Raw genomic sequence first — 25,228 nt, 5'->3', positions numbered from 1 at the left:
ATTTGAAAAATATCTTATACTTGGAATCTAAAGAATAATAACCACAGAGGTTTTTCAGACCCAAATTTTAGGAAAGTATGTAGTTTTTATATTTCTCTGAGTTGATTAAAGTTTATTAATAAGTATTTGCACTAGATAGGAGATGAGCTAAACTAATTTTGAGAGAGCAAATTAATAACATACATAAAGTTGCACAAGAAATGCTTAAAACATCTGAGACAACAATTTTTGAAGAAGCATTTATATCCAAATAATGCTTATGCTCATTTAAAAGAATTGCAAATAAAAATGCATGGCCTGACTCTTTGGTAATCTTCATTTTCATCAAATGTTACACTGTCAGAACTGGAATCATGAGCGGAATGATTCAAGTTAGGCAGTTTTCACATTCTCTGAGGTATATTTAGCCTAATCAGAATTATAAAAATATTCTAGAGTACAGCTTTTTGTATCTTAGCTCCTAATTGGTTTGGGTTAGTAGTACAAAGCATCTTGTAAACTTGCAAAATGAAGATTTTTTCAGTGGTTTCTAGAGGCAGAAAAATGATAATGACTTTTCTTTAAAGGATGTGGCCAATGAGATTAAGAAGTTTGAAGCATTAATAAAAAAGGATCTCCAGGCAAAAGAAAGGTGAGATGTGAATTGTTTTAACAGTCACAAAACTGCATTTTGTCCTATCTATAACTTTTAAATATTTAGAAATAGTTTATTGGAAGTAGCTGCTCCAAAGATCTTTTTACTTTGTAGAATCTTCATGACGAGAATATATGAAGAAAGGTAAATGAGCTAAAATTCAGATTAATTGTTCATTAACAACTTTTGTGGAATCACAAGGGAAAGTGGCTATTATGAGATGTGAATTTAGTTTTCTATGCTATGCTTACTGTCCTAAATTCACACACTTTTAAAACATTCACGAAAATTGTTGCAAGTTACCACTAATTTAAATTTGTCACGGTAAAGCCTTTATTAGACTCTAGTTGGTTTCTTTCATGTTGCAACCTCAGCATTTAGCACAGGGACCAGCAATAAAAAGTTGTCAGATGAGTTCAACTGTCACTAAGATGGTCAGTTCCATGAGTTCATTGCAAAAAATGCCTGGTTAATGGGCTTCATTTGCTTAAAGATAAAGATCCTCTCCCTTTATCGTTCCTATTAGGGGTCATTGACCCACAGAAGATAATTGATTAGGGATTATAGATTACGTAGATAGGAGCAACTCGAGTTCTTCTGCATTTTTAAATGGGAACTACCTAGATTCTAGTCACTTACATTTTATGGAACATGAATTAAATCTCTGTTAAAGAAGAAAATAGGCACAAATTATGTAAGTCAGTTCCACAGTAGTATTTCTCAGGGAAGGAAACAAATGAAAAGGAATAAGGAAAAGAAGAACAGATGGTGAGGAAGTCAGGTACGGGATGAAAATAAAGCAAAATGAAGGATACATACATTACCTTTTCTTCTACCCTCTGCAGAAACTCTTTTTTTTCTTTCCACTTGAGACAGAGACAGCATGACTGGAAAGGGACAGAGAGAGAGGGAGAGAGAATCCCAAGCAGTCTCCTTGCTGCCAGCACAGAGCCCGATGCAGAGCTCGAACCCACAAAACCGTGAGATCATGACCTGAGCTGAAACCAAGAGGCAGACGCTTAACTGACTGAGCCACCCAGGTGCCCCGAAACTCTTGATGCCGTATTCTGATTCCCACTGCCATTTATCAGTACTGCCCCTGACTGCTAAAGAAAACACAATCCAAGCCTACCTACCCATGTAGGTATAACACCATCCAAACCCCACCATACCCCTCTGGACTGGCCCATGAAACCACCGGATTTCTTCCAACTCTTTCATTCACCTGACCAGCCACACACTCTGGAGTGATAAACAGATGGTATCCACCAGTGCAACCATATTAACATATTGAAATACTTCTGTTACTTGTAGGCGAGTGGTATTATTCTCTATAGCTCTATGGCCATTCCCTTTCCTGGGACCCCTCAATTTCCACACAATTTAGCAGCCAGAATTAGCACCAAACACGGCAGTGTATTCTCATTCCTGTACCAACACCCATCTTTGATCGATTAGTGTCCTTGCCATGTCAGTTTATTAAATAGTTTAAACACCATCCTTGTACAATACAGCTGCAAACATTTCCTCCGCTCACTATTATTGCCTTTGCCAACCCAACCTGAACCTAAGTCTCTCTATCAGTTAGCTTTAGAAATCCCAAACAAGAGTGGGTTAAATTAATTAAATAATTAAATAAGTTTACTTCTCTCTCATGTAAGAGAAGTCAAAATGTAAGCAGCTCAAAGCATGTGTTGGAGCTCCAAAGTCATCAAAGACAGGCTTTCCTTTAGCTCCACTGCTCTTTTGTGTCTTTTTTGTCCCCAAATTCACATTCACAATACAAGATGGCTCCTGGGGCTCTGGCCATTTGGCCCATGTTCTAGATGTAAGGAAGGAGGATAGGCAAAAAGTAGGTATCTGAAATAGCTGAAATAGCTCCTTCTAAGAACCTTCCCCAAAGTCCAAGGTAACATTTGTGCTTCCGTTTTATTGGCCAGAATTCAGTCACATGGCCATACCTGGCAAGAATGGAAGGCTTGGAAATGTAGTGTTTATCTGGGTACATTGTTTTCCTGAATAAACACTGGGGCTCTGTTTTGAGGAAAAAGGGAAGGAAATAGCATCGTCTATACAGGTCCTTTCCATGTGGAAGCCTTCACTTGATCTTGCCAGAGACTTAGCACTGGGAGACATGAGATACAGACAGCCATGCTTCAATTTTGAGAGCAGCAGGATAGGCCTTGGGGCAGCCAGACTCCCTGGACTAGTCACCTGTGACTGTGCAGCCTCATCTGGGACTCCAGTCCCTTCCAGTATGCCGCAAATGAGCATTTTCTCTTTAAAGAATGTCGGGAGGCACTAGTCTGGAGCAAACTTGTAAAGAAAACAGAAGTTATGGTACAGTATGGCCTTTGTTAAGTCCCTTTTATTAATCACTACATTAGTTCATTCTGAATATTTAGCTTAGGATCAAGCATGTTCTGGGCTCTTTCAAAAACTTCACACTACTTGATACCAGAAAGCGCTAAAATCTCCCAAGTTGACCAGAAGGAGCAATTTCTGCAGCTGCCTCTTTCACAAGCCTGCTCCTGAAACAGTTTCTCAGAGATATCACCTCAAAGTCCATCTTTTTTCTCTTGTGGAGAAGTGAAATGTTTTCTCAGAGCAACACAAGAGTTCCCATGGCTGCTGCTTCCTCACATGTACAATGTCTTTATTTTCTAAAACAAACAATAAATGCTATCTGCTATTTTTTTTAGCTGAGATTGTTGGCTGCTGTGATTTGACATTTGGATTCATAGATTTACTTTAGGCTGTTCCTAGCAATTACTTTTTAAATACACACAAATTTGGCCAAGGTTCCAATTACTAGTCATGTAATTACACACCCAATTATTAACTCCGTGGAGGACTGACAAGCAGATATAGAGAAATCATAATCATTGCCCTCAAGAAACCCACATCTAGGAAAATGAATATTTATTCAAGTAAATATCATGTAGCTTTCTTCAGCCTTTAATTGGAATGAGACAGCAGATGGATGGTTACAGGGCAGACTGATTGATAAATAAAGGACAAACAATATGTTAAGTCTATTAACCCATGTACAATCCAAAGCAAACTCTAAGAACACATTTGAGTAAAAATATAATAAGAATTTGGGGCGCCTGGGTGGCTCAGTCGGTTAAGCGTCCGACTTCAGCTCAGGTCACGATCTCGCGGTCCGCGAGTTCGGGCCCCGTGTCGGGCTCTGGGCTGATGGCTCAGAGCCTGGAGCTTGCTTCCGATTCTGTGTCTCCCTCTCTCTCTGCCCCTCCCCCGTTCATGCTGTGTCTCTCTCTGTCTCAAAAATAAATAAACGTTAAAAAAATATATATATAATAAGAATTTTAACAAAGGATCTAAAAAGTTATGCCACATAATTTTCCTAAGTTCTTAATTGTACTAAATCTTAATAAATAGGGTTAAACTTTGTCTTTGATCCTCCTAAGGCTTTTGCTGGCTACACAATTTCTGCTCAGTGCCTCTTAGTGACAGAACACAACTGAAGGTTAAGCCCCTGCTGATAAAATCACCAGGATTTCAGTGTGTAATTAAAAAAAAATTACTCTGTATAGTGCTTCTTAGCATATCATTTGAAATTTAGCAGATATCAACTACATGTCAGGATGATAAGCACATGGACAGAGAGGAGTATAATAGGATATTCACAAGCTCAGGGTTCATCTGGGAGCAGCAAATGTACAAAAAATGAACTATAATACAATATGATCTAAACTACACACATGCAATTATTACTTCATTAAACATGAATTAACTGTGCTTTTATACCTCTTTAATGCTTCTGTCTGTATAAGAATTGATGACTATTTAGTTGCTACATACAATAATGTGTCCTTGCCTTTTGAATAAGACAGTAAGTTCTATTTAAACTGAATACATTAATAACTTATAATATTTAAAATAATTATTGATAATATTAAAACTTGTTATTTATTGGCAGGTAACAAGATATATCTTGTTCCATTCTACTGTTGTATTCTGTTTATTTTGTAAAGAGACATGCAGATGAGAATTGATTATTTGATTCTTACATACGTAAAAATGTGTCTTTTACTTTTTTTAAAACAGACTTTTATTTATTTAATGTTCATTTTTGAGAGAGAGAGAGGGAGGGAGGGAGGGAGGCAGAGAGAGAGAGAGAGAGAGAGAGAGAGAGAGAGAGAGAGAGAGAATGTGAGCGGGGGAGGGCCAGAGACAGAGGGAGACAGAATCCGAAGCAGGCTTTAGGCTCTGAGCCTGATGCGAGCACAGAGCCTGATGCAAGCCTCAAACTCATGAACTGGGAGATCGTGACCTGAGCCAAAGTCAGACGCTTAACTGACTGAGTCACCCAGGCAACCCTGTATCTTTTACTTTTAAAGATAACTTTTGAATGAATCTATAAATTCTGTACTAAGCCACCATTGTCCCGCTAAACCGAGTGTGTTTGCTTTCTGTTAGTAAGACCACTAGGCTCTTCCTGATCCTTTAGGTTTGGACATTAGGTGGGACAAGAAGCGAAGTAGGTCTTCTTACTTGGGTCTCCAGAACTTGGGCAAGAGGCTAGGTCAGTCTTGTGGGTGCAAGTGTGGCATGATGAGCAAGTCAATTTTCAGCTGCTAAGCTTCCAGTTAGAGCAGGGCCACTGCTGTAAGCATTCAGAAAGTTATTGAGAGTTCATAGAGCAACTTGCGTTTGCATAGGGGAATAGTGGATCGAGCTATCCATGGAAGGACTCTCAGTGTCCTGACATTGGAAGCTCTGGCTGACTTTTGAGGAGGTATGCCTTCCCTGACACTTTGGCTATCAATATGGTGCTTACTCTTAACTCAAAACAGGGGAGGCAAGAGGCCTAGAGCCAGCAGGCAGAAGAGGGAAAGAAAATCCAATCTCTGGGCTCAGTGAAGATCATGATAAGTGAAAGAACAAATAGGCGATAGGCCTAGAAAGAAGGCTATGCTAAGGCTATGCTGAGGATCTCCCAACCTAGAGTCCAGAAATACAGCGAATGGAATCTAACGATAAGCCATAGGTGTCACAATGAAGTTCTAAGATTCGCTTTAATGCTTGTATCAATAAGTTAACCGAGCACTGAAGGGAGCCTTTTCCCCGAGGTCTTCCTCCATAGTCTCAAGTAGCAGCATGTGGTTACACTGTTTTTCTAAATCCCAATAAAAACTGTTGTCCTTAGTGCCTCCAAGCCTTCTTCAGATACAGCAGGCCAGACAACTACGGATTTATTAAACACGTATTCGGATGATGACTACATTAAAAAAATCCAAAAGCGCCTTGAGGAGGATGCTTTTGCACGAGAGCAAAGGGAGAAAAGACGGCGGAGGCTGTTAATGGACCAGTTAATAGCCCACGAAGCACAAGAGGTAAGATATTTTGATATTCCTTGAATAATAGTGATGGAAACTTTACAAAAATGTAGTCTTTTATGCATACATTTGTGTATCTTAGTTATTTAGTATCTGTTACTCTGAATCAAATGTCAACAGAAAAACTTCACATCATCACAGCAAATACACTCAGGAAAAAAAAATCTGTGCAAAACAATCACTGAAGAATCTAAAATCTGGTGATGGTTATACAATATCGTGAATGTGCTTTTTACCACTGAATTGTACCCTTAAAAATATTTGAGATGGTAATTTTTATGTATATTTTCCCACATTTAAAAAATACTGACAAAAAAGAAATCTAAAATCTACGTCAACGACGTGTATCTATTGCTACTTTTGGAGGTAAGAGGGAGCTTTTTCCCAGTTCTTTTGAGGTATAATTGACAAATAAATATTGTATATACTTAATGTGTACAATGTGATGATTTGATATATGTATACCTTGTGAAATTATTGCCATAATGAAACTAATTGGCATATCCATCACCTCACATAATTTTTTGTGTGTTTGGTGAGAACACTTAAGATCTACATTTGTAAATTCAACTTTTTTAGATTGACATATAAGTGGGATTTTGCAGTATTTATCTTTCTATGCTTGACTTATTTCACTTAGCATAATGCCTTCCAGGTTCATCCATGTTGTCACAAATGGCAGAGTTTCCTTCTTTTTTAAGGCTTAATAATGTGCCCATTGTGTATATATACTAATTTTTCTTTATCCATTTATCCATCAGTGGAATCTTAGGTTTTTCCATATCTTGGCTATTGGGAATAGTGCTACAATGAACACGGGGATGCAGACATCTCTTTGAGACAGTGATTTAATTTCCTTTGCATATATGCTCAGAAGTGGGATTGCTGGGTCAAATGGTAGTTCTATTCATAATTTTTTGAGGAACAAACCATATTATATTCCATAAAGGCTACACCAATTTACATTCTCAGCATCAGTTTCCAAGGGTTCCCTTTTCTCCACAGACTTGCCAGCACTTGTTATCTCTTGTGTGTGTGTGTGTGTTTATTTTTTAATGTAATAGCCACTCCAACAGATGTAAAGTGATATCTCATTATAGTTTTAATTTGCATTTCCCTGGTAATTAGTGATGTTGAGCACCTTCTCGTATACCTATTGGCCATTTGTTTGCCTTCTTTTGAGAAATGTCTGTTCGGGTCCTTTGCCCATTTTTAAATTGGTTTATTTGGGGTTTTGCTATTAAGTTGTTTGAGTTCCTTATATATTTTGGATATTAACTAAAGGTACATTTGCAAATACTTTTTCCCATTCTGTAGGTTACATTTTCACTCTGCTGATGGTCTCCTTTACTATGTAGAAACTTTTCATGAAATTAGATGTATTTCCACTTATATATGTTTGCTTTTGTTGCCTGTGTTTTTGGGGTCATATTAAAAAAAAACAAAAATCAAACAAATAAACAAAAAATATTGTCTAGACCAATGTCAAGATTTTTCCTCTATAGTTTCTTCTAGTAGTTTTATAATTTCAGGTCTTATGTGTACGTCTTTAATCCATTTTGAGTTGATTCTTGTATACAGTGTGAGATAAGGGTACATTTTCATTCTTCTGCATGTGGACATCGAGTTTTTCCAGCACCATTTGTTGAAGACGCTGTCTTTACCCATTAGGTAGCCTTGGCACTTTTGTTGAAGATCAGCTGACTGTAGAAGTATGGAGTTATTTCTGGACTCAATTCTATTCCATTGGTCTATATGTCTGCTTTTATGACAGTACCATACTGTTTTGAATACTATAACTTTGTTATATATTTTGAAATCAGGCAGTGTGATGCCTACAGTTCTGTTCTTTTTGCTCAAGAATGTTTTGCCTATTCAATGTTTTCTGTGGTTCCATATGAATTTTAGTAGTGCTTTTTTTTTAATTTCTGTGAAAAATGCTATTGGAAATTTGATAGGGATTTTATTTAATCTGTAGATGACTTTAAATATTATGGACATGTTAGCATTACTGATTCTTCCAATCTCATGAACATGAGATATCTTTCCATCTATTTGTGTATTCAATTCCACCAATGTATATTTCACCAATTGTGTATTTCACCAATGTTTTGTAGTTTTTAGTGCACAGACCTTTTACTTCCTTGGTTGAATTTATTCATAAATAATTATTTTTGATGCTATTATGAATGGGATTATTTTCCTCATCTCTTTTTCAGATTATCCATTGTGTATAGGAACACAACAGATTTTCATATGTTGATTTTGTATCCTGCAACTTTAGTGAATATGTTTTTTAGTTCTGACAGATATTTTTTGTTGCTGTTGTTGGAGTCTTTAGAGTTTTCTTTTCTTTTTTTTTTTAATATACTTGAGAGAGAGGTGGGGGGGGGGAGAGGCAGAGGGAGAGAGACAGAGAGAGAGAATGAGAGAGAGAGAGAATCCCAAGCAAACTTGACACTAAGCACGGAGTGTGATGCAAGGCTTGATCCCACAACCATGAGATCATGAACTGAGCTGAAATGAGGAGTCAGAGGCTCTACTGACTGAGCCACTCAGGTGCCCCTAGAGTTTTCTGTATATAAGATCATATCATATGCAAACAGAGATTTGTTCAGGGATCCAGCCACCTAAAAGACATTAAAGGAAGTTAGTGCTCTGGATATTTCCATCAAGGTTCCATCAAGAACACTGAGTTTCTTCTCAGTGTTGGGGAAAGATGCTATTCCTACAGCCAGGCTGGGGTATGCAGCAAGGAGCCTCCATTCCTACCGCCTCCTTTAGTGAAGTGTCATATCCCAACCTCCCTGCACAGTGGACACTAGGGTCACTGTTTCACAGTGGTGGAATGTGAAATTCCCATGTGCAACGTGGCATGTTTTTTTATCCATCCTTCTGTCTTCCGAAGAGAAAATGGCATTTGTCAGGGCTAGAATTTCCTCTGCTTCCCTCAAGTACCTACTGCTTTTGGGGAGCATGTCATGAATCTGATGTCAGCCCTGGATGCTTTTATTCTGGCTCCATTTGTACTTCATCTACCAGAAATGCCTCCGAGTATCTTCTCTAGCTTCCAAGTTGTGGCAGTGTCCCCCTGGGGTTTGTATATTCTGTTTTAGTTGGGCTTGTGAAGGGAGAGCCAGAGATCTGTGCTCAAGTTGTTATCTTGCCTAGTGATTTATAAACAAATGTGATTATATGAATGAGAAATGATGAGATTTAGGGTTAGAAATATCACTTTGAGTTTTTTGGAGGATGAGTTTTGGAGAAGGATTGGGGGGGAAGGCATGGTAAAGGAAGGGCTGACATTGTTTAAGGTAGGGGCAGAACAATAGGTATAGAATGGAGTAGGGCTGATTTAAAAACATACATAGGAGTTAAAATAGACCACTTACTTGAAAATTGGAGATTAGGAATTATAAGAGCAGATTGAATTTAGGATGGTCCTAGCATTTTAGGTCACAGAGTCATAGTTTTATTCAGTTATCAACAGAGATGGGGAAATACTGGGGGAGCACCAGGACTGAAGGAAAGGTGATGAGTTTAGTATAGGCATTTAAGTGGAGACTATGAACCCAGTTTGTCTCCCAACTGGTTCTGTGGTCTTCTGGCTAGCATCTTGATTGGTTCTTGGGATTCACTCCAACTCAGCTGTGTCTACCTTCCCCAAACCTTTTCTGTATTGTTTACTTGAAACTGGCATTTGAACATCAGACTCTTCCCCCACTTCTTAACCCAAATACGCTTGAATATTTAGCTTCAAGGTCTTTCTGACAATATCCCATTCCTCCACAAGAGCTGCTTGGGCACCTTTGGATAACTGAACCATGGCATGGACCAGGGTAAGCTTGTAGCTCCAGCTCCTGGGGGAGGCAGAGGGCCTGGTAATTAAATTGAGGGTATTTTGGATTGTAATTCTGTCTAAATCTTCCACAAGTATAATTAAAAGAGAAAGGTGGGGGTGCCTGAGTGGCTCATTCAGTTAAGTATCGGACTTTGGCTTAGGTCATGATCTCATGGTTCATGAGTTCGAGCCCTGCTTTGGGCTCTGTGCTGACAGCTCAGAGCCTGCTTTGGAGTCTGTACTTTCTCTCTTTCCACCCCTTCCCAGCTCACACTCTGTATCCCTCTCTCTCTCAAAAATAAGTAAACATTAAGAAATATTTAAAAAAGAGAGAAATGTGACTTCTATTATTTTTTATTTTATCCATTGCAGATATAAGATATTTCTTCTGTGTTACAGGATAAATGGACATCTGTAGGCTGCACTGAGCACCTAATGTGTTCCACATTCCAGTGAAATTCTTGGAAAAGTCTATTTCTAAAATATGAACTACTTGTACAATGGAACAAAAAATAAATCTTTTCCATTCAACTTTTGAGTGCAGGTCTTAATACGCTTGATGATTCTTCATACTAAAGCTTCATATCCATAATAGTGACTCAGAATTCAACAATAATTTCCTTTTCTTTTTCCCTTTCTAACCATAATGTGTTATCACCCAAGCAGTAATCAAAACAGTTCTGACCAATCCAGTTTCTTCTTTACAAGTGTCAGAATGACCAGATCTCATTTATACAACTAAATTGCCTTGCCATATAAACAACTAAATATAGAATATACTCTATATTAATTATAGAACTTACTTGGAATAATAAATCAAGGTCATATTTTTTAAAAATACAGCTGTGACTATGCCTTATGTATCCCAAACCACCCCAAAATGTAGTAGGCTGTTTGGGCTGGGCTCAGCTATGCTGTCCTTTTGCTGGTCTCAGCTGGCATCTCCTACCTGTCTTTCATCAGCTGGTGGGTTGGCTGGAGCTTCATCAAGTCCAGCAGGGAAGACTGGTGCCTCTCTCTATATGGTCTCTCATTTTCTAACAGACCAGAAAATGTGATGACAGTCGTGGGGTCACAAGACAATTAAGAAAATCAGACCCCAAGTTTTTGTTTGTTTTGTTTTGCTAATGTCCCATTGGTCGATTCAAGTTCAGTGGGTACCCCATACCTCACATTTAAGGAGTGGAGAAATAGATTCTTCTTTTTGATAAGAATATCTGCAGGATACCATTGCAAGGATGTGGAGGAAGAAAACTGAAGAATTTGGGGCCATTTTTACGTGCCGCCTCAGCTCCACTACTGGATCTCAAAAGGAAACAAATGATTAACATTAAAGTTTCTAGAATTTTATAATTAAATTAGATATGTTTCAAAGTTGTTCACAATTTAATTTTTTTTATCTTCTATGTGGCACTAATAAAAAATTTCATACTTATTTTCGGTTGAAATTTTATTTCACCTACATTTTTATATAATTCCCAGGTTCAGGTTTTGGAATTTACCACAGAACATTATTGTTATTTGCATCTAGATTCTGAAAACATATACAGTATTTCTCCCATTTCATAGTGGCAGAGATCATTTGAAACAATGTCATTAATGATGCCAGATTTTCTTCCTAAATAATTGGATTGTTCAGTGTTAAATGGAGAGTGTTATGCAAAGTGAAATAAGTCATACAGAGAAATACAGATACCATATATTTTCACTCTTATGTGGATCTTGAGAAACTTAACAGAAGACCATGGGGGAGGGGAAGGAAAAAAAAAGAGAGAAAGAGAGAGAGCCAAACCATTAGAGACTCTTAAAAACTAAGAATAAACTGAGGATTGATGGGGAGTGGGAGGGAGAGGAGGGTGGGTGATGGGCATTAAGGAGGGCAGCTGTTGGGAGGAGCACTGGGTGTTGTATGGAAACCAATTTGACAATAAATTTCATATTTAAGAAAAGTGGGAAACTCCAATATTTAGGTATTCTTTTACATCTTCCCCCTTGGGAACTCCTCCTTCCACATGATGTCTCTATTTAGGCAGAATGAGAGCATGAAGGGGTGTTGTAGACTCTGGGTCTAAAGTTCTCTCTTGTCTAGCAAAAGAGCAGGATGCAGGATTGAAAGCGAGAGATGGCTAACGTCCAGGAAAAGACAAGAGCCCAGAATAAGGGTCCTTGCCCCATATTTATTCAGATCAGAAGGCTTACAAGCATGATGGGTGTGTACAAAGAGACAAAGAAATTGTGAACATTAACTTGGGGACATTAGGGAAAAGGGGGGTTTTGAAGATATACAGTGTTTGGAGTTTGGGTCAATATAAAACAAAATCTGGGTACCAGGCAGTGGGAGGAAGGTTGTTTACAGTAGACATGAGACAGCACCTCTGTTCATCTTTGCCAGCCTGGGGATGAGGCAGGTAGGGGGAATAACCTCAGGGTTGACAAGGCACCTTTTCTTTTGTTAACCATCTCTGCTCTGGGCTGCTTTGCCTGCAGCGCAGCTGTCTATAGTCCATCAATTTACCTAACCTGGCTTATCCTCCTGTGAAAGCAGCTTTTCCGCTATAGTACTAAACTGGGGGTGCTTCCATCCTGAACATCTAATACTGTTTATTTCATATACCTATGTATTGGGCATGTTTGTGCCATTCCAATTTTAGACCTTTGCCTCTCCCTCTCTATTCTGAGGGCGTTGCACACCCTCTCTATTTAGGGGTGCCTTTGCACCTCCCTATTCCTGGCACCTTTGCAACTCCCTCTTCTCAAGGTGCCTTTGCATCCCCCTATTCTTGGGGTGCCAATCTGGTTTACCCAAACTCGGGTGTGAACATTTTATGACTTTGTATTTCTTTATGCCTTGTTAACTCATTGGTGTAAGCCTGGGGGTTTCCTAAGCTTATACCCCACAAAGGGGCTTTGGAGATCATCTTCCACCAAAATCCCGCATTTCACCTGTCAAAAATAGGCCCTGAAAATCCAAGTTACTTGTCCAAGACCACACCACCAGTTAATAGCACAACTGGGGTGGCAACGGCTTCTGATTCCTGGTTTAATGTTTTTTTACCACTGTTCACTTACTGACTCCCCTTCTGTTCTCTTGAAATAGACAAGAGAGCCAAGAGAATACATCTAGCTTCTCTTTCAGATTACAACCAGTGAGATTTTATAAGATAAGCAAGTCATTTTCCCTTAGATTGTCCTCCAGCCTTCCCATTCCATCAGATTGTGGCTTTTCCTCACTCATGCATTGAGATGTCCACACTGGCAACTAACCAGATCTGCCATCTTCAGCCAAAGCCTGTATTTGTTTTTACAACTAATATTTCACATCTGAAAACTTGCTTATAAATTATGAATCCTATCCCTTGTTTATAAAATCTTGAAAACAGTTACTAAATTTATTTTTCATTGGATTTTAAACAAAGTAAGAATTCATTTAAAGTAATTATGACTTGCAAGATCATGATGCTTCCAGATACCAAAATTGTACATATGATATTTGATGGAAGTTTTCATTTTTATAACTTGATTTTTGCCATGTTCAAATTTAAATCAAATGGCAGAAATTGGTGCTGATGAATACTATGCCTTTTAGATATTATTTATGCATAGGCTTCTTAGCCCAATGGTAAATTTGGACATGACCTTGGCAAATAATTGGCTCCTCCAATGGTGTTTTCAGGAGGCGTTTCGGGAAGAGCAGCTGATTAACCGGCTGATGCGGCAGTCCCAGCAGGAACGCAGGATCGCTGTGCAGCTCATGCATGTTCGGCATGAAAAGGAAGTTTTATGGCAAAACAGAATTTTCAGAGAAAAACAGTATGAGGAGAGACGACTTAAAGATTTCCAGGATGCTCTTGATCGAGAAGCGGTAAACAATAGCTCCCTTAAAAATATTTCTCAAGTTACTTTTGATTTTTTTCCACCAAGTCAAGGTAAACAAAGCTGTATTTAGAGTCAATTTTTTATACAATCTCTCTCTTATTTCCCCATTTTTATTTTTTTGTAACTACATTGACAGCACATAGAGCTACTACATATTACACTCTCCCTTTAGTCTTGATTTCACAAATATTTGATGTTCACCACCCATCTTTATGTTCACATCTCTCTGGTTGTTTTGCTTGCCTGAAACTCATTCTCTAGTACATTTCTCAAGAAGGGATCAGGGAACAATATTCCCTATATATTGTATTGGGTATTATGTATGGTATACTGATAACAGTAGATGTCTTTTATCCTGATTGTCAGTTTTGCTGTATATAAAATCCTTAGTTTACATTTTCTTTCCTTGAATTTATTAAATACATTATTCCATTTTCTTTTGGTAGAAGTGTTACCATCAAAAAGATTAAGATAATCTAATTTTCAATTGTGTCATTACTCCCTTTTTCTGGATGCATACAGAATTCATTTTTCTTTACAGTCTGCTAAGTTTACTAGAATGGTATTGGTGTTTCTTATTCTAGGTGAATATTCTCAGACAGTGAGAGCACTTTTAAGCTGCCTCCTTTTAATAAGACACCGTAAGTCTTTAATAAATGATTCCTTTCTTTCTGAAAAAACAAGATTATATCAAGTCCATATTGTATTATTCCTTCCTCCAAAACGAACCATTTGTCCAGGGTACTCTGGTTGATTGTATTTGAGAATAGTACACAGATACCACGATCCAGATGATAGGTGTGCTCTTGGTTACTATGGTATTGTGTCTAGGTCCTTTTATAGCTCCGGAAATCAAAATATCTAATCTTTCAATTATTTAATACATTAATATTTTTCCTTATCTTTATGTATATATAATGGCTCTAATAATAAAAATCGATCTGTTCTATCAATGGATTGTATAGATTAATTCTTGCCTATTTTCTATTGGAGATATTCCAAATTTATTCAGTCTGTTGGTCTAGATTTGACTGGAGAAATTCAAAATTCATGTCAGTGGTATTTTCGATAGCCTGTCTTTACTTCCATAAAATATTCACAAAACTAGGCTGAACAGAAGAGAAAACCTTACAAAAAATAGGAAGGGAATGCTTTATTTATCAGCTTCATGGTTTCCACGATGATATTCCACAAAAATGAAATACAGCTTTTGCCAAAATTATGCGATTTTTAGAAATATTGTTTGGAGAGTCAGGGAAATGGTGCTTTTGCCTTTGTAGAACAGACATAGCTGAAATGTTAGGGGTAGGGGTGAAGAACCGTATACCTCCATGAATTTGAGCCACAGGGACACTGATCTCGAGTGTCCTCTTAAAGAGCTGAATTATCTGGATAATGGTTTCATCCCTCTTTTTTTTTTTTTTAATAAGAGTAAACTTGAATGGATTGAATGGCATTTGCTTGCATTAGAAATAGCGTTTCACTAATCTTCCTAAGTGCCTGTTGAAAAATATGTTTGCTTCAAGCCCAGATAATTAAGTGCAGAATAGTAAAGCCTTTATAGTAGGACTGATCCCACTGTGATGAGAAGGATTCCCTCCTTGTTTCTTTAACTGGCCTTGAATTAACTTCAGAGGATTGGAATGCTCAGGCCTGGTAGAGCCTCAGAGACCAGAACTGTGAGGCTCTGAGGCATCTGAAAAAAATTATATCCCTTCCTCTCACAATGATTACCTTTCCCTAAAGCTGAGGGTCTGCTTCTCTGGCACTCCTGTCTGTGAGACGGCTTGACTTCACAGGTTACCTCCACAAACATTGAATCTATCACCTCCTACATCAACAGTGGCTGGTGTATAAGTAGGAGCCAAAGAAATAAATGTTGAATTGAGTTTGCCAAAGGAACAGACCTTTTCTTTCCAGCATCATGCACTAAATAAACAAAATCCATTTTGTTACCCACAGCAAATCATTCAACTTTTGTGAAGAAGAGAGTTTTTAAAATCGTTTTTATAACTTGTTTCTGTTTTTGTAGTTTTTGATATTGTTTGTGGTGGAAGAAGGGGGAAAATTCTCCAAGTACTTTTAAATGTATTAAAGATTTTAAGTGTGCTAATGATATGGACTGTTAATGATATAATGTTAATTATTGTTTTGCTCTCACGTGGTCCCTTTCTGCTGAGGTCCGTTGTAGAAATGCTCTCCTGCTTTTCTTCCTACTTCATTGGCTTCCCCTTCTTTGCCAGCTCATTCTCCTCAAATACCAAAATGTTAACGTCGGGATTCCTTAAAGCTTAGTCCCAGGCCTCTTGTTTTTCTCCTCTATGTTATTTCCTCAGAGGACCTCCTAATCCACAACCATGGGGGTGTAATCACTGCAGTAGACAGATGACTCCTGCATTTATATCTCTGCCTTCTGCGGTAAAGACCCATGTGTTCAACTGCTTTCCTGACATCTCTACTCAGATGTCTCAGAGACACCTCAAATTCAACATGTTAAAGCCAAATTTATGACCCTTGTTACTAAACTGGCCTTTTTCAAGTTTCCATATCCCAATAAATGACGACACCCTTTATTCAGTTACACAAGTGTAAAATCTCAGGGTCCACTTGAACCCTGCTTCACCCTCTCTTCCATATCCAGAACATCACTAAGTCCTGTCGATTTCATGTACTGTCTCTTTAATTTGCCCATTTTTCTCCATGTCTACACCATACCCCAGTCTCTACTACTACCACTGCAATGGCCTCCTTCATCCATTTTGAGAGGCTAAGAATTAGCAACTACAATTGGGGTGTGCGAGAACCTACCATTTTTTATATTCTTTAAATCAACCTGAGCTCAAACTCCAGCAGCCCATCTCTGCCCACAGAGACGAACGGTGCCCCAGGTCACAGGCCACGTCATCAGGGAAGCTCTGCCGTCATCAGGCCCAGGTCCAGCTTGTTGCATCTGAGGCCTCAGCTACCAGCCCACACATGAGGCACATGTCTTCACGGAGGCGAGTCCAGTCTCTGTTGGTCCCTCGTGTGTTCCCCCTGAGGCTCTGCTGCTCCCCAGGAAGTGCCAGGGAGCACTTTCTCTTCCTCTTTCTCTTTGCTCTCAAAAGCTTCCCTTCTCTGCTCTCTCTTTGAGTGACCTAGATTAATTCACCTTTGAAGATGGCCTTTTAAAGTGAAGAGGAGTTGCCTGCAGCTTCTGCTTTTTTGTCTTGCAGAAATTCCCTAAAGCAGGAGTTAAAAAGACATCTGCCTGCCTGTTAAAAATGAAGGGGAAGCTAGAGATAACTTCTACAAATGACCTGCCCTACTTCCATCTCCTCCAGATCATTCTCCATTCTGCTGCCAGAGGAATCTTCTTGCCTCTCAGATTTGACCACTGCCCTCACACTCAAAAACCCACCCACAGCTTCCCTTTGACCAGATTCCTGCTCATACCTTGTTCCCCTCTGTCTCCCAGGCTCTGGCCACACTGGTCTGCTCTCAGATCCTGAACAAGTCATTTCTTCTGCCTTTCTCCTTCTTCCCAAATGCCTTTCCCCAGCAAATCCTCATCTTTCAGAGCTCTGTGCACCTGCCACTTCTTGTCTAGTTCAGGCCCCCTGTTATGCACCGTACCCCATAGTCCTTCCCTGGTGACACTTATACTGTGCAAGAATACAGTCATTGTGTGGCTTTTTCACTGTCCCCCCAGCCCCCACTGGATGTAAGCTCCTGAGGAAGGGAGCATGTTTGCTTCTGCTCACTACTGTTTCCCCAGGGCTTAGGCCAATGTCCAGTACATTTAAAGAAAGCATAGACGGTGCTGGTGCAGAAAGGGAGAGAGAGAGCACGAGCGAGGGAGAGAGAGAGAGAGAGAGAGAGAGAGAGAGAGAGAGAGAGAACTTCATGTTTTCCATCATCAGTTTTTGTCTGGTTTGGTTTTGATTTTAGATTAAATCTGTTTGTCTCTTCTTTAAGGTAATTGGGCATCTATTCTATATTAAGAATTTTTGATTTCAGATTTCTGCCCCACCTGCTATTACTAGCAGTACTTAATTATAATAATATTTAACTTTTTATGAGTATTTACCGTGAGTCAAGCATTGAACTATGTTCATTACATGCACATAGAATTCTCACAACAGCCTTTGAAGTGGACGCTCTCCTTATCTACGTTTTACGCAGAAGGAAAATGAGACTTAGAAACCTCACGGTCGCACAGCCTGTCAGTGGTGTAGACAGGAGCACAGCTGGCTCTGTCAGACTCGAGAGTCTGGGTTCGTAACCGCTGAGATTTACTACCTCCCACAGACTTCCTTTTTCCTTTCCCTTCTTTCTTTTTTTTTTTTTTAGGGCTTCAACCCACCTTGCTGTAATGGGACAGGAAGTTGTGGTGGGTTTAGCACAGGGAGGCGAGGTGGGGTAAAGGTAGAAGACTGATAGCTAAAAAGAAGGAAAGGGTTGGAAGGAGGGAGGGAGACAGCTCGGAGGTGAAGGCTGCTCTCTTCCTGCTGGGGACATTCTACCCTTCTCTTCAAGGCTCGGGTCCTGTCACTCCGTAAACATTTTCACAGGCCTTATGGGCACCACTCTGCAGTAAAGCGGCCTCCCAAGCTCATTTTACTGTCACTATCTCTGTAAATTCTCATCTAGTTACGGCTTTTCTTTTGGATTCCTCTTTCCTCTGACCTTTTTGCAGGTCATGAAGCCTGCCCTAAAGCTTTGTACTTGCATTATATGCTTGCCCCAGAGAAACGGGGCCTGCAGAACGATACAGCAGGGACAAATTCTGGTGTGATTCCCGAACTTGCCAAACGTACAGAACTGACCTCAGAGGTCACCCAGTCCAACCCCTTTCCCCATGAAAACAAACAAAATAAAACAACGACAAAAGCAAAGGAAACTTCCATTTGGTTCAGTGGACGAAAGCAATGCATTGTCAGGCATTTAGTCATGTGTGAGTAGTATCATAGGAAATATTTTCCCTGACAGGATGGTTTGGTGAGTTTTTCTGTGCATGCCTAGTCTTATTAATACCCCCACTTACAGGACATGGAGGCTGAGGGGGGGGCTCTGAGATGGAGCCTAGGACTTGCCTTCTGTACACAAGCTGGAGCTTGACTTTGATGGCAGCTCCTCCAAGGCCCAAGTTCACCTTCATTTTACACTCAGCGGGTTAAGTTACAGGAGGCAAGTATTGTTTCTGGAGCATGTTAGCACAGGATAGAATTTCTCAAGGAGCTGGTTTAGCTATTTGAAAGCAACATTTAGTCATGCTGAGTTTGACCTTTATACTTGATGTGAAGAAAGTGTTTCTCTGAACAATATAATAGTGCAAACCAAGCAGAGGGTCATGATAAACTCTAAGTATTTCATTACTTTCTGCAGAAATAAATGTTCCCTGAGTGAATTTTACTGATTTATAAAGGCTGTAACAGCAGAAGGGTTTTTTGGTTGTCTAAATGCGTTTAACATTTGTTGGCGCGTGTGTGATAGGCTCAAGCCAGTAATATCAGGGAATTTCCAAAACATTTTCTAAGTATAAATCAGTGTCCTAGAACTCTCTCACTCCAAGACAGAGGGCATCGGCTGAATGGAGCAGATGTGCCCAGTTAAGGCTCCTAAGATGGGTACGAAGGGGCTACGATGCTAGGGTGGCATAGGCTTGCCCGTTTCTCTGTGATCCCTGACTCTGACGATTTGCAAGCCATGAACTCAAGGCTTCTTTTTACACACTTAAGATCCAATTTATTGTTAATCTATGTTGGGCTTTCCACAGTTGGACCACTTTTCTCTGTAATATGTTTTGCTGATAAGATAAGCTAAAAGTGGAATATTTCCAATATTGTCATCACCAGCATACTCAGTACTTAATAAGGAAAAAAGTTCTCCTTCATGATTAAGTTCTTCTTGATGTAAAAGGAGGTTTCATTCTATTTAGAGATTTTTTTTTTTGCCCATTGAAATTATAACATTATTTTCATTTGAATCATCGCATAATTATATTGACTCAAACATGTCTCTGTCTTCTTAGGCTTTGGCAAAACAAGCCAAGATTGATTTTGAGGAGCAAGCCCTCAGAGAGAAGGAAATTCATGAACAGATTGCTGTGGAAAGAGCTCAAGCTCGTTACAAAAAGCATTATACAATATGTGCAGAAATTTTGGATCAAATACTTGATTTGTCCACTAAAGTGGCAGACTACCGAATGTTGACAGATAAGTAAGTGTTACTTTTTACAATCATTACAGTACAGACATCACAGAAAATGGTGATTGTGTATGTAGACACCCAGTTGATAAGAAAAGACAAATTTTTTCGTGAAAAAAGTACTAAGAAGTGGGGTCCAGGATACCTGGATTACTGACTCAATTCAACCCACTCAATAGCCTTATTTAAGGTGCATTTATATGTCTTTTAACATTTAAACTTTGTGTCTAAATTTATAGTAATTTACAACGACAACTATAATAATTTATTTGACACTCTTGGAACTTTCTGAAATACTGGAATTATTTAAAAATTACTAGTCATTAAATCTATTTACTTTCATTGTACCTTGTTTCTAACAGGAATTAATGTATTTATAAGGAAATATTCAATAATACAAAACATATTAAAAATATGCCAAATAAGAACAAAGGAAAATCCAAATTAAAGTAGAAAGTTAAGAACAAAAGATAAATTAGAACACAATTATATTGGCAGCAGTAGATTTGCAAGTGGCTGCAACTGAGCTGCAAATTTTATCTGAGCTTCCTGGTAGCCAAAGGAAAAAGGGAAATACAATCTGCCATGTGTTTTCCATTTTCCATTCTAGTTCATTACAAAATACAGAACTTTCCTTGGCACTAAATTTAGAACAATAGCTCTCTCACGTGGCACACTCATCTAAGGTACACTGAGTAGTGTAGTATATCTAGTGGAGAATGTTCTCAGCAAGATCTTTTAAACAAATGTATCATCTGGCCTCATAGACCTATTTCTTATGATATTCTTTGCTGAAAGTTACAGGAGAATGATATCAAAGTGTATCTCAGTGAAAGTAATTCCGCAAGGACAAGGGTAAGGCAACCCAGTTAAATATGTACACCTCTCAAATTACCCAAACTAAGATCTTCTTGAGAACCCACTGTTTTCTATAGTGGCTGCACCAGTTTGCATTCCCACCAACAGTGCACAAGAGGGTTCCCTCTTCTCCACATCCTCGTTTTTTATTTATCTTTTTGATCCCAGCCATTCCAAGAACTGTGAGGTGATATTACATTGTGGTTTTGATTTGCATTTCCCTGATGATTGCATTTCCCTGATTTGCATTTCCCTGATGATTGAGCATCTTTTCATGTACTTGTTGGCCATCTATATGTCTGCTTTGGGAAAATGTCCATTCAGATCCTGTGCCCATTTTTTAATTGGATTGTTCACTTTTTTGCTATTGAGTTGTAGGAGTTCTTTATACATTTTGGATATTAACCCCTATCAGATATGTGATTTGCAAATATTTTCTCCCATTCAATAGGTTGCCTTTTCATTTTGTTGATTGTTTCTTTTGCCTTGCAGAATCTTTTAAGTTGGATGTAGTCCCAACTGTTTATTTTTGCTTTTGTTGCCTTTGCTTTTGGTATCAAATCTGAGACCAACGTCAAAGGGCTTACTGCCTATGTTTTCTTTTAGAAGTTTTATGGTTTCAGGTCTTGCACTCAAGTCTTTAATCTATTTTGAGTTAGTTTTTTTGTGTATGGTGTAAGATATGTGTCTTTTGGTTCCAACTGAACACAACAATTACACATATATATTAATATTTTATTATCTACACTACTATCAGTCAAGATAAACTCATGTTACTTCATTAAACAAGATGTCATCAGTATATATTTTTTTCTAAAGCACAGGTATATTTTTGGTATCAGCCTACTCAAAAGAACTAACTTTTTAGACTATTCCTTAAAATTATTGATATTCAGATAATAGGATATTAATTCAGTAACTGTAAGGTTAACTTTTGGACAGTATATAAGTTGTTAATTACTTACTTTACCATAGAAGTCAATAATGCCATTTCAATAATTCTGATGTTACAGTATTTCTATACCTGAGCTTATTAATTTCTAAACTTCCATATTTCGACAAAGTAACCCTTAGCGACTGTAAATGTTTTATTAATGGAAAACATAATGTGATTATATTTGAAGTTGTACATTTAATTAAAGTACAACATTTTATTGTGGCAAAACATACATAACATAAAACTGACTCTTTTAATCATTTTAGATGTACACTTCAGTGACATAAGTGCATTCACACTGCTGTGCAACCATCATGACTATCCATCTCCAGAACTTTTCTATCATTCCAAACTGAAGCACTGTGCCCATTAAATAACTCTCCAGCCCCTGGTAACCTCTGTTCTACATTTGGTCTCAGCGCATTTGTCTAAATTGGGTATCTTATAGAAGTGAAACCATACCTTATTTGTTCTTTTAGTGTCTGGCTTATTTCATTTAACATAATGTCCTCAAGTTTCATCCATGTAGTATGTATCAGAATGAAATTAATGAAATACTAACTTTTTTGTTGTAATTTCAAGCTCCAGTCCAACCAGTTTTAGAGAAATGCATCTGAATGTTAGACCCTTTCCTTTCTTTGCATTTTGTTCTTCTTGAAACTGTTTTCCCATTTCCCTGATTACATCTTGGTCATTCATCATATTTAAATAGAAATAGTTACTGAAAAATAATTTTAAAGGTTATCAAATATGTAACAATAATAAAAACCACCATGCATTCGATCTTTCTATTATAAATTACTTGCAAATATGTAAACCGACTGACATCTTAAAGGGGCTTTGGAAAATACTCAGTCTGCTCATTTTTGCACAGGAGGACACTTATATTAGAGCATTTAAATGATTTTCTGAGGTTGCACAGCCATTTAAAATCATAGCTAGGAAGTAAAGAACCTAAGTTTTGTGACAGTGCTCACCATTTTAAGATATAATGTTCTGTTAGGGCACAGTCAATATGAGTTGGAAGGACCAGTGGCTTTAAGTAATGTTCATTCATTCAAACCTGCTGAGTTCCAGATGTTCTTTCTACTAGCCATTAGCCATATCCAATAATAGTAAATGGAATCCCTAGCCTCAAATAGCAGATCCTGGGGAATGAATATGATAATAGAAAGACTAAGCTTTAAGGTGTATATTTGACTATTGATTGACTATCTATTGACCATTGATTCATCTCTACCTTTTTAAAAATCTTTTCTGCTATAGTTTGATTCCATATAAGGTGATGCATGATTGGAAGGAACTGTTTTTTAACGGAAAGCCCATATATCAGCAAGCCTCTATTAAGCATCTACCAGCTAAGCCCTCTGCAGAACAACTTACAGAACTGGAGAAAAGTGACTTGCTAGATAGCAATGATTACGAAGAATATAAGGTACTTACTCATATGGAATAATTAGAGAGAATGCAACATAATGCACAATATTTCTTTAACATTGATTCTGTGATATTGTGTCATTTCATCTCTGTTAATAAAAATGGGCATTTTGTGTTTGCATTTTCCCTTGGTTTAATTTGTGTTTATGTACTAAGTTTTAAATCTCTGGCCTATTCCTCGTCTATCATCTGTTACTCCTGGTAATAGTAGAAGAGTGGTCTGGAAAATAATAAAACGTAATATATTGTCAGGGCTGATAGATTTCAGAATTTTTTAAATATTTTGACTTATTCATTAGCATTTTCTTTGTATGAACTGTTTACCTTTGCTACAAAAACCCTGGCATAAAGGTATTTCTTTAGTAATTTATGTAAACAGTATGTGGTTTTTAGAGACATATGGAAGAGGAGATAGTCTGAGTTTTATGAACAGCATGGATTCAAACAAAATTTCATTCAAAGATTTAAAAAAGTATTGAGCGCCAATTTTGCTTCTTAGAAGAGCTGCCGAAAAGCCTTTGGTGTCAGACAGACCAAGGTGAGACCTCGGGCAGCCTGTCCCTTTGGTGGTGAGAGACTCAGTTTCCCAATTTATGAAATGGGGATAATAATATACCTACTTTATTTAGTTGTTGTGAAACTTATTTAAGATAATATGTATTAAATACTTAGTCAAGTGCACTGCACATTGGACGCAAACAATGCATATTAATTTCTTTCCCTACCACCCTGCTCTCTCCACTGCATTTCATCTCACCTTTAGGGGTAAGGGTGTAAAATTGATAGCTATCAGATGGAAGTTCTGGGTAGCTTGGCATCAATGGAATGAGAAATAAGCCCATTATTATGTTATTGAATAAGTTTTAGAACGGTAGTAAGTGCGACTCACTCGTTAAGAAACGAGAAAGAAGAATAATTTGACCTAATCATTTGCTGATACTTAGCAAATACTCAATAAATGTTTGTTGAAAGGATGAATGAATAAAATGAATGAATGACAATGAAAAGAGCAAAGTGTAAAATAGCACTAATATGTAAAAGAAGAAATATCAAAACAAAATAAATTTATGATAAAATGGTAAGGAAAGAGGTTAGGAGAAATTAAATGTACATCATATTTTAATTGGGTGAATCTATATTTGTATCACTAAAACAGTTTTTATTTAAAAATTGACTGAACCTTATAGGATACCCATGCATATTTATTTTGTAGGGTTGTAGAATGTAGTAGATTTAGTGTGTCAACCTAAAGTATAATGCTACACGATAAGTGCTTTGACAATATTAAAATATGTGAAGGTATTTTTTCTGTTGTAAAGTAAAAGTCATTTTTTGGACAATTTTGCTGACTTATAGAATATTTGTTTTCTGAGTTGTTTCTTAAACAGCTTTATCTACTCTATTCTTACTGCTTTCATAAATCAGGAGACCTGGTAGTCTGCAGCTTAGCAAAGATTTGCCTTTCTGACTTTTTTCTTGTTTGGGAAATCATTACCACAGGAACATGCTTGTCTTACCCACATCCTGAAGCAGCTAGCATGTTTCTTTTGCAGGAAATTGTACACTTGTGTTAGGAGTACGTGAACATCTAGCAATGCAGTTTATTTTGTTTATGGCCTTTGCTGTTTTCCTAGAAATGACAATTATCCTTGGAGTTCTGATATACATTTATGTGCTCTGTTCCTTTTCACTACGTGATGGAAAATAGATCATACAAAGGTACTAGGATATACTGGAAACTAGCCTATTATCATTCCCCATTATTAGAGCTTTTGTCTCTTCAGAAACTTGTGAAATGTTCCTCCATACAAGTGAAAAATAGATTCTTCAACTTGGAAACTGCATTATCTGGCTTAAATAGCCTTTCACAAGAGACAGAGGGACAGCAACTGGCAGCTTATCTAAAGGAAACTGTTGTCACACTCATCATCACTACATTTTCTCAGGACTTTTAAGCCTTCAAGTAAATACATAACTTAGAAATTAACTTTCAAAAAGGTTACATTCTTAGCATACTCTGTTGATACACAGACCCAGCATCCTGAAAGAACTGATACATCCAGGCTTTGAGCCCACGCTTTTAAAGCTCT

The 25,228-nt window shown here is 37.9% G+C and overlaps 1 protein-coding gene across 4 annotated transcripts in view; it reads left to right on the top strand.

Annotated features, from left to right (window-relative positions):
• SPEF2 (sperm flagellar 2) overlaps positions 1 to 25,228 on the top strand; it is a 184,443-nt gene that overhangs the window by 26,173 nt on the left and 133,042 nt on the right. For all 4 annotated transcript variants that reach the window (XM_042996620.1, XM_042996611.1, XM_042996618.1 and 1 more), the window contains 5 exons: positions 567 to 631; positions 5,811 to 5,997; positions 13,515 to 13,703; positions 19,731 to 19,918; positions 22,968 to 23,136. In XM_042996620.1, the coding sequence (XP_042852554.1) occupies positions 567 to 631; positions 5,811 to 5,997; positions 13,515 to 13,703; positions 19,731 to 19,918; positions 22,968 to 23,136 (798 nt within the window). The remainder of the gene's footprint in view (positions 1 to 566; positions 632 to 5,810; positions 5,998 to 13,514; positions 13,704 to 19,730; positions 19,919 to 22,967; positions 23,137 to 25,228) is intronic.

This window comes from Panthera tigris, chromosome A1 (assembly GCF_018350195.1).
Source record: "Panthera tigris isolate Pti1 chromosome A1, P.tigris_Pti1_mat1.1, whole genome shotgun sequence".
In the NCBI taxonomy this organism is placed as follows: domain Eukaryota; kingdom Metazoa; phylum Chordata; class Mammalia; order Carnivora; family Felidae; genus Panthera; species Panthera tigris.
Note: the sequence above shows the minus strand (reverse complement) of the source record. Positions and strands in the feature narration are given on the sequence as shown.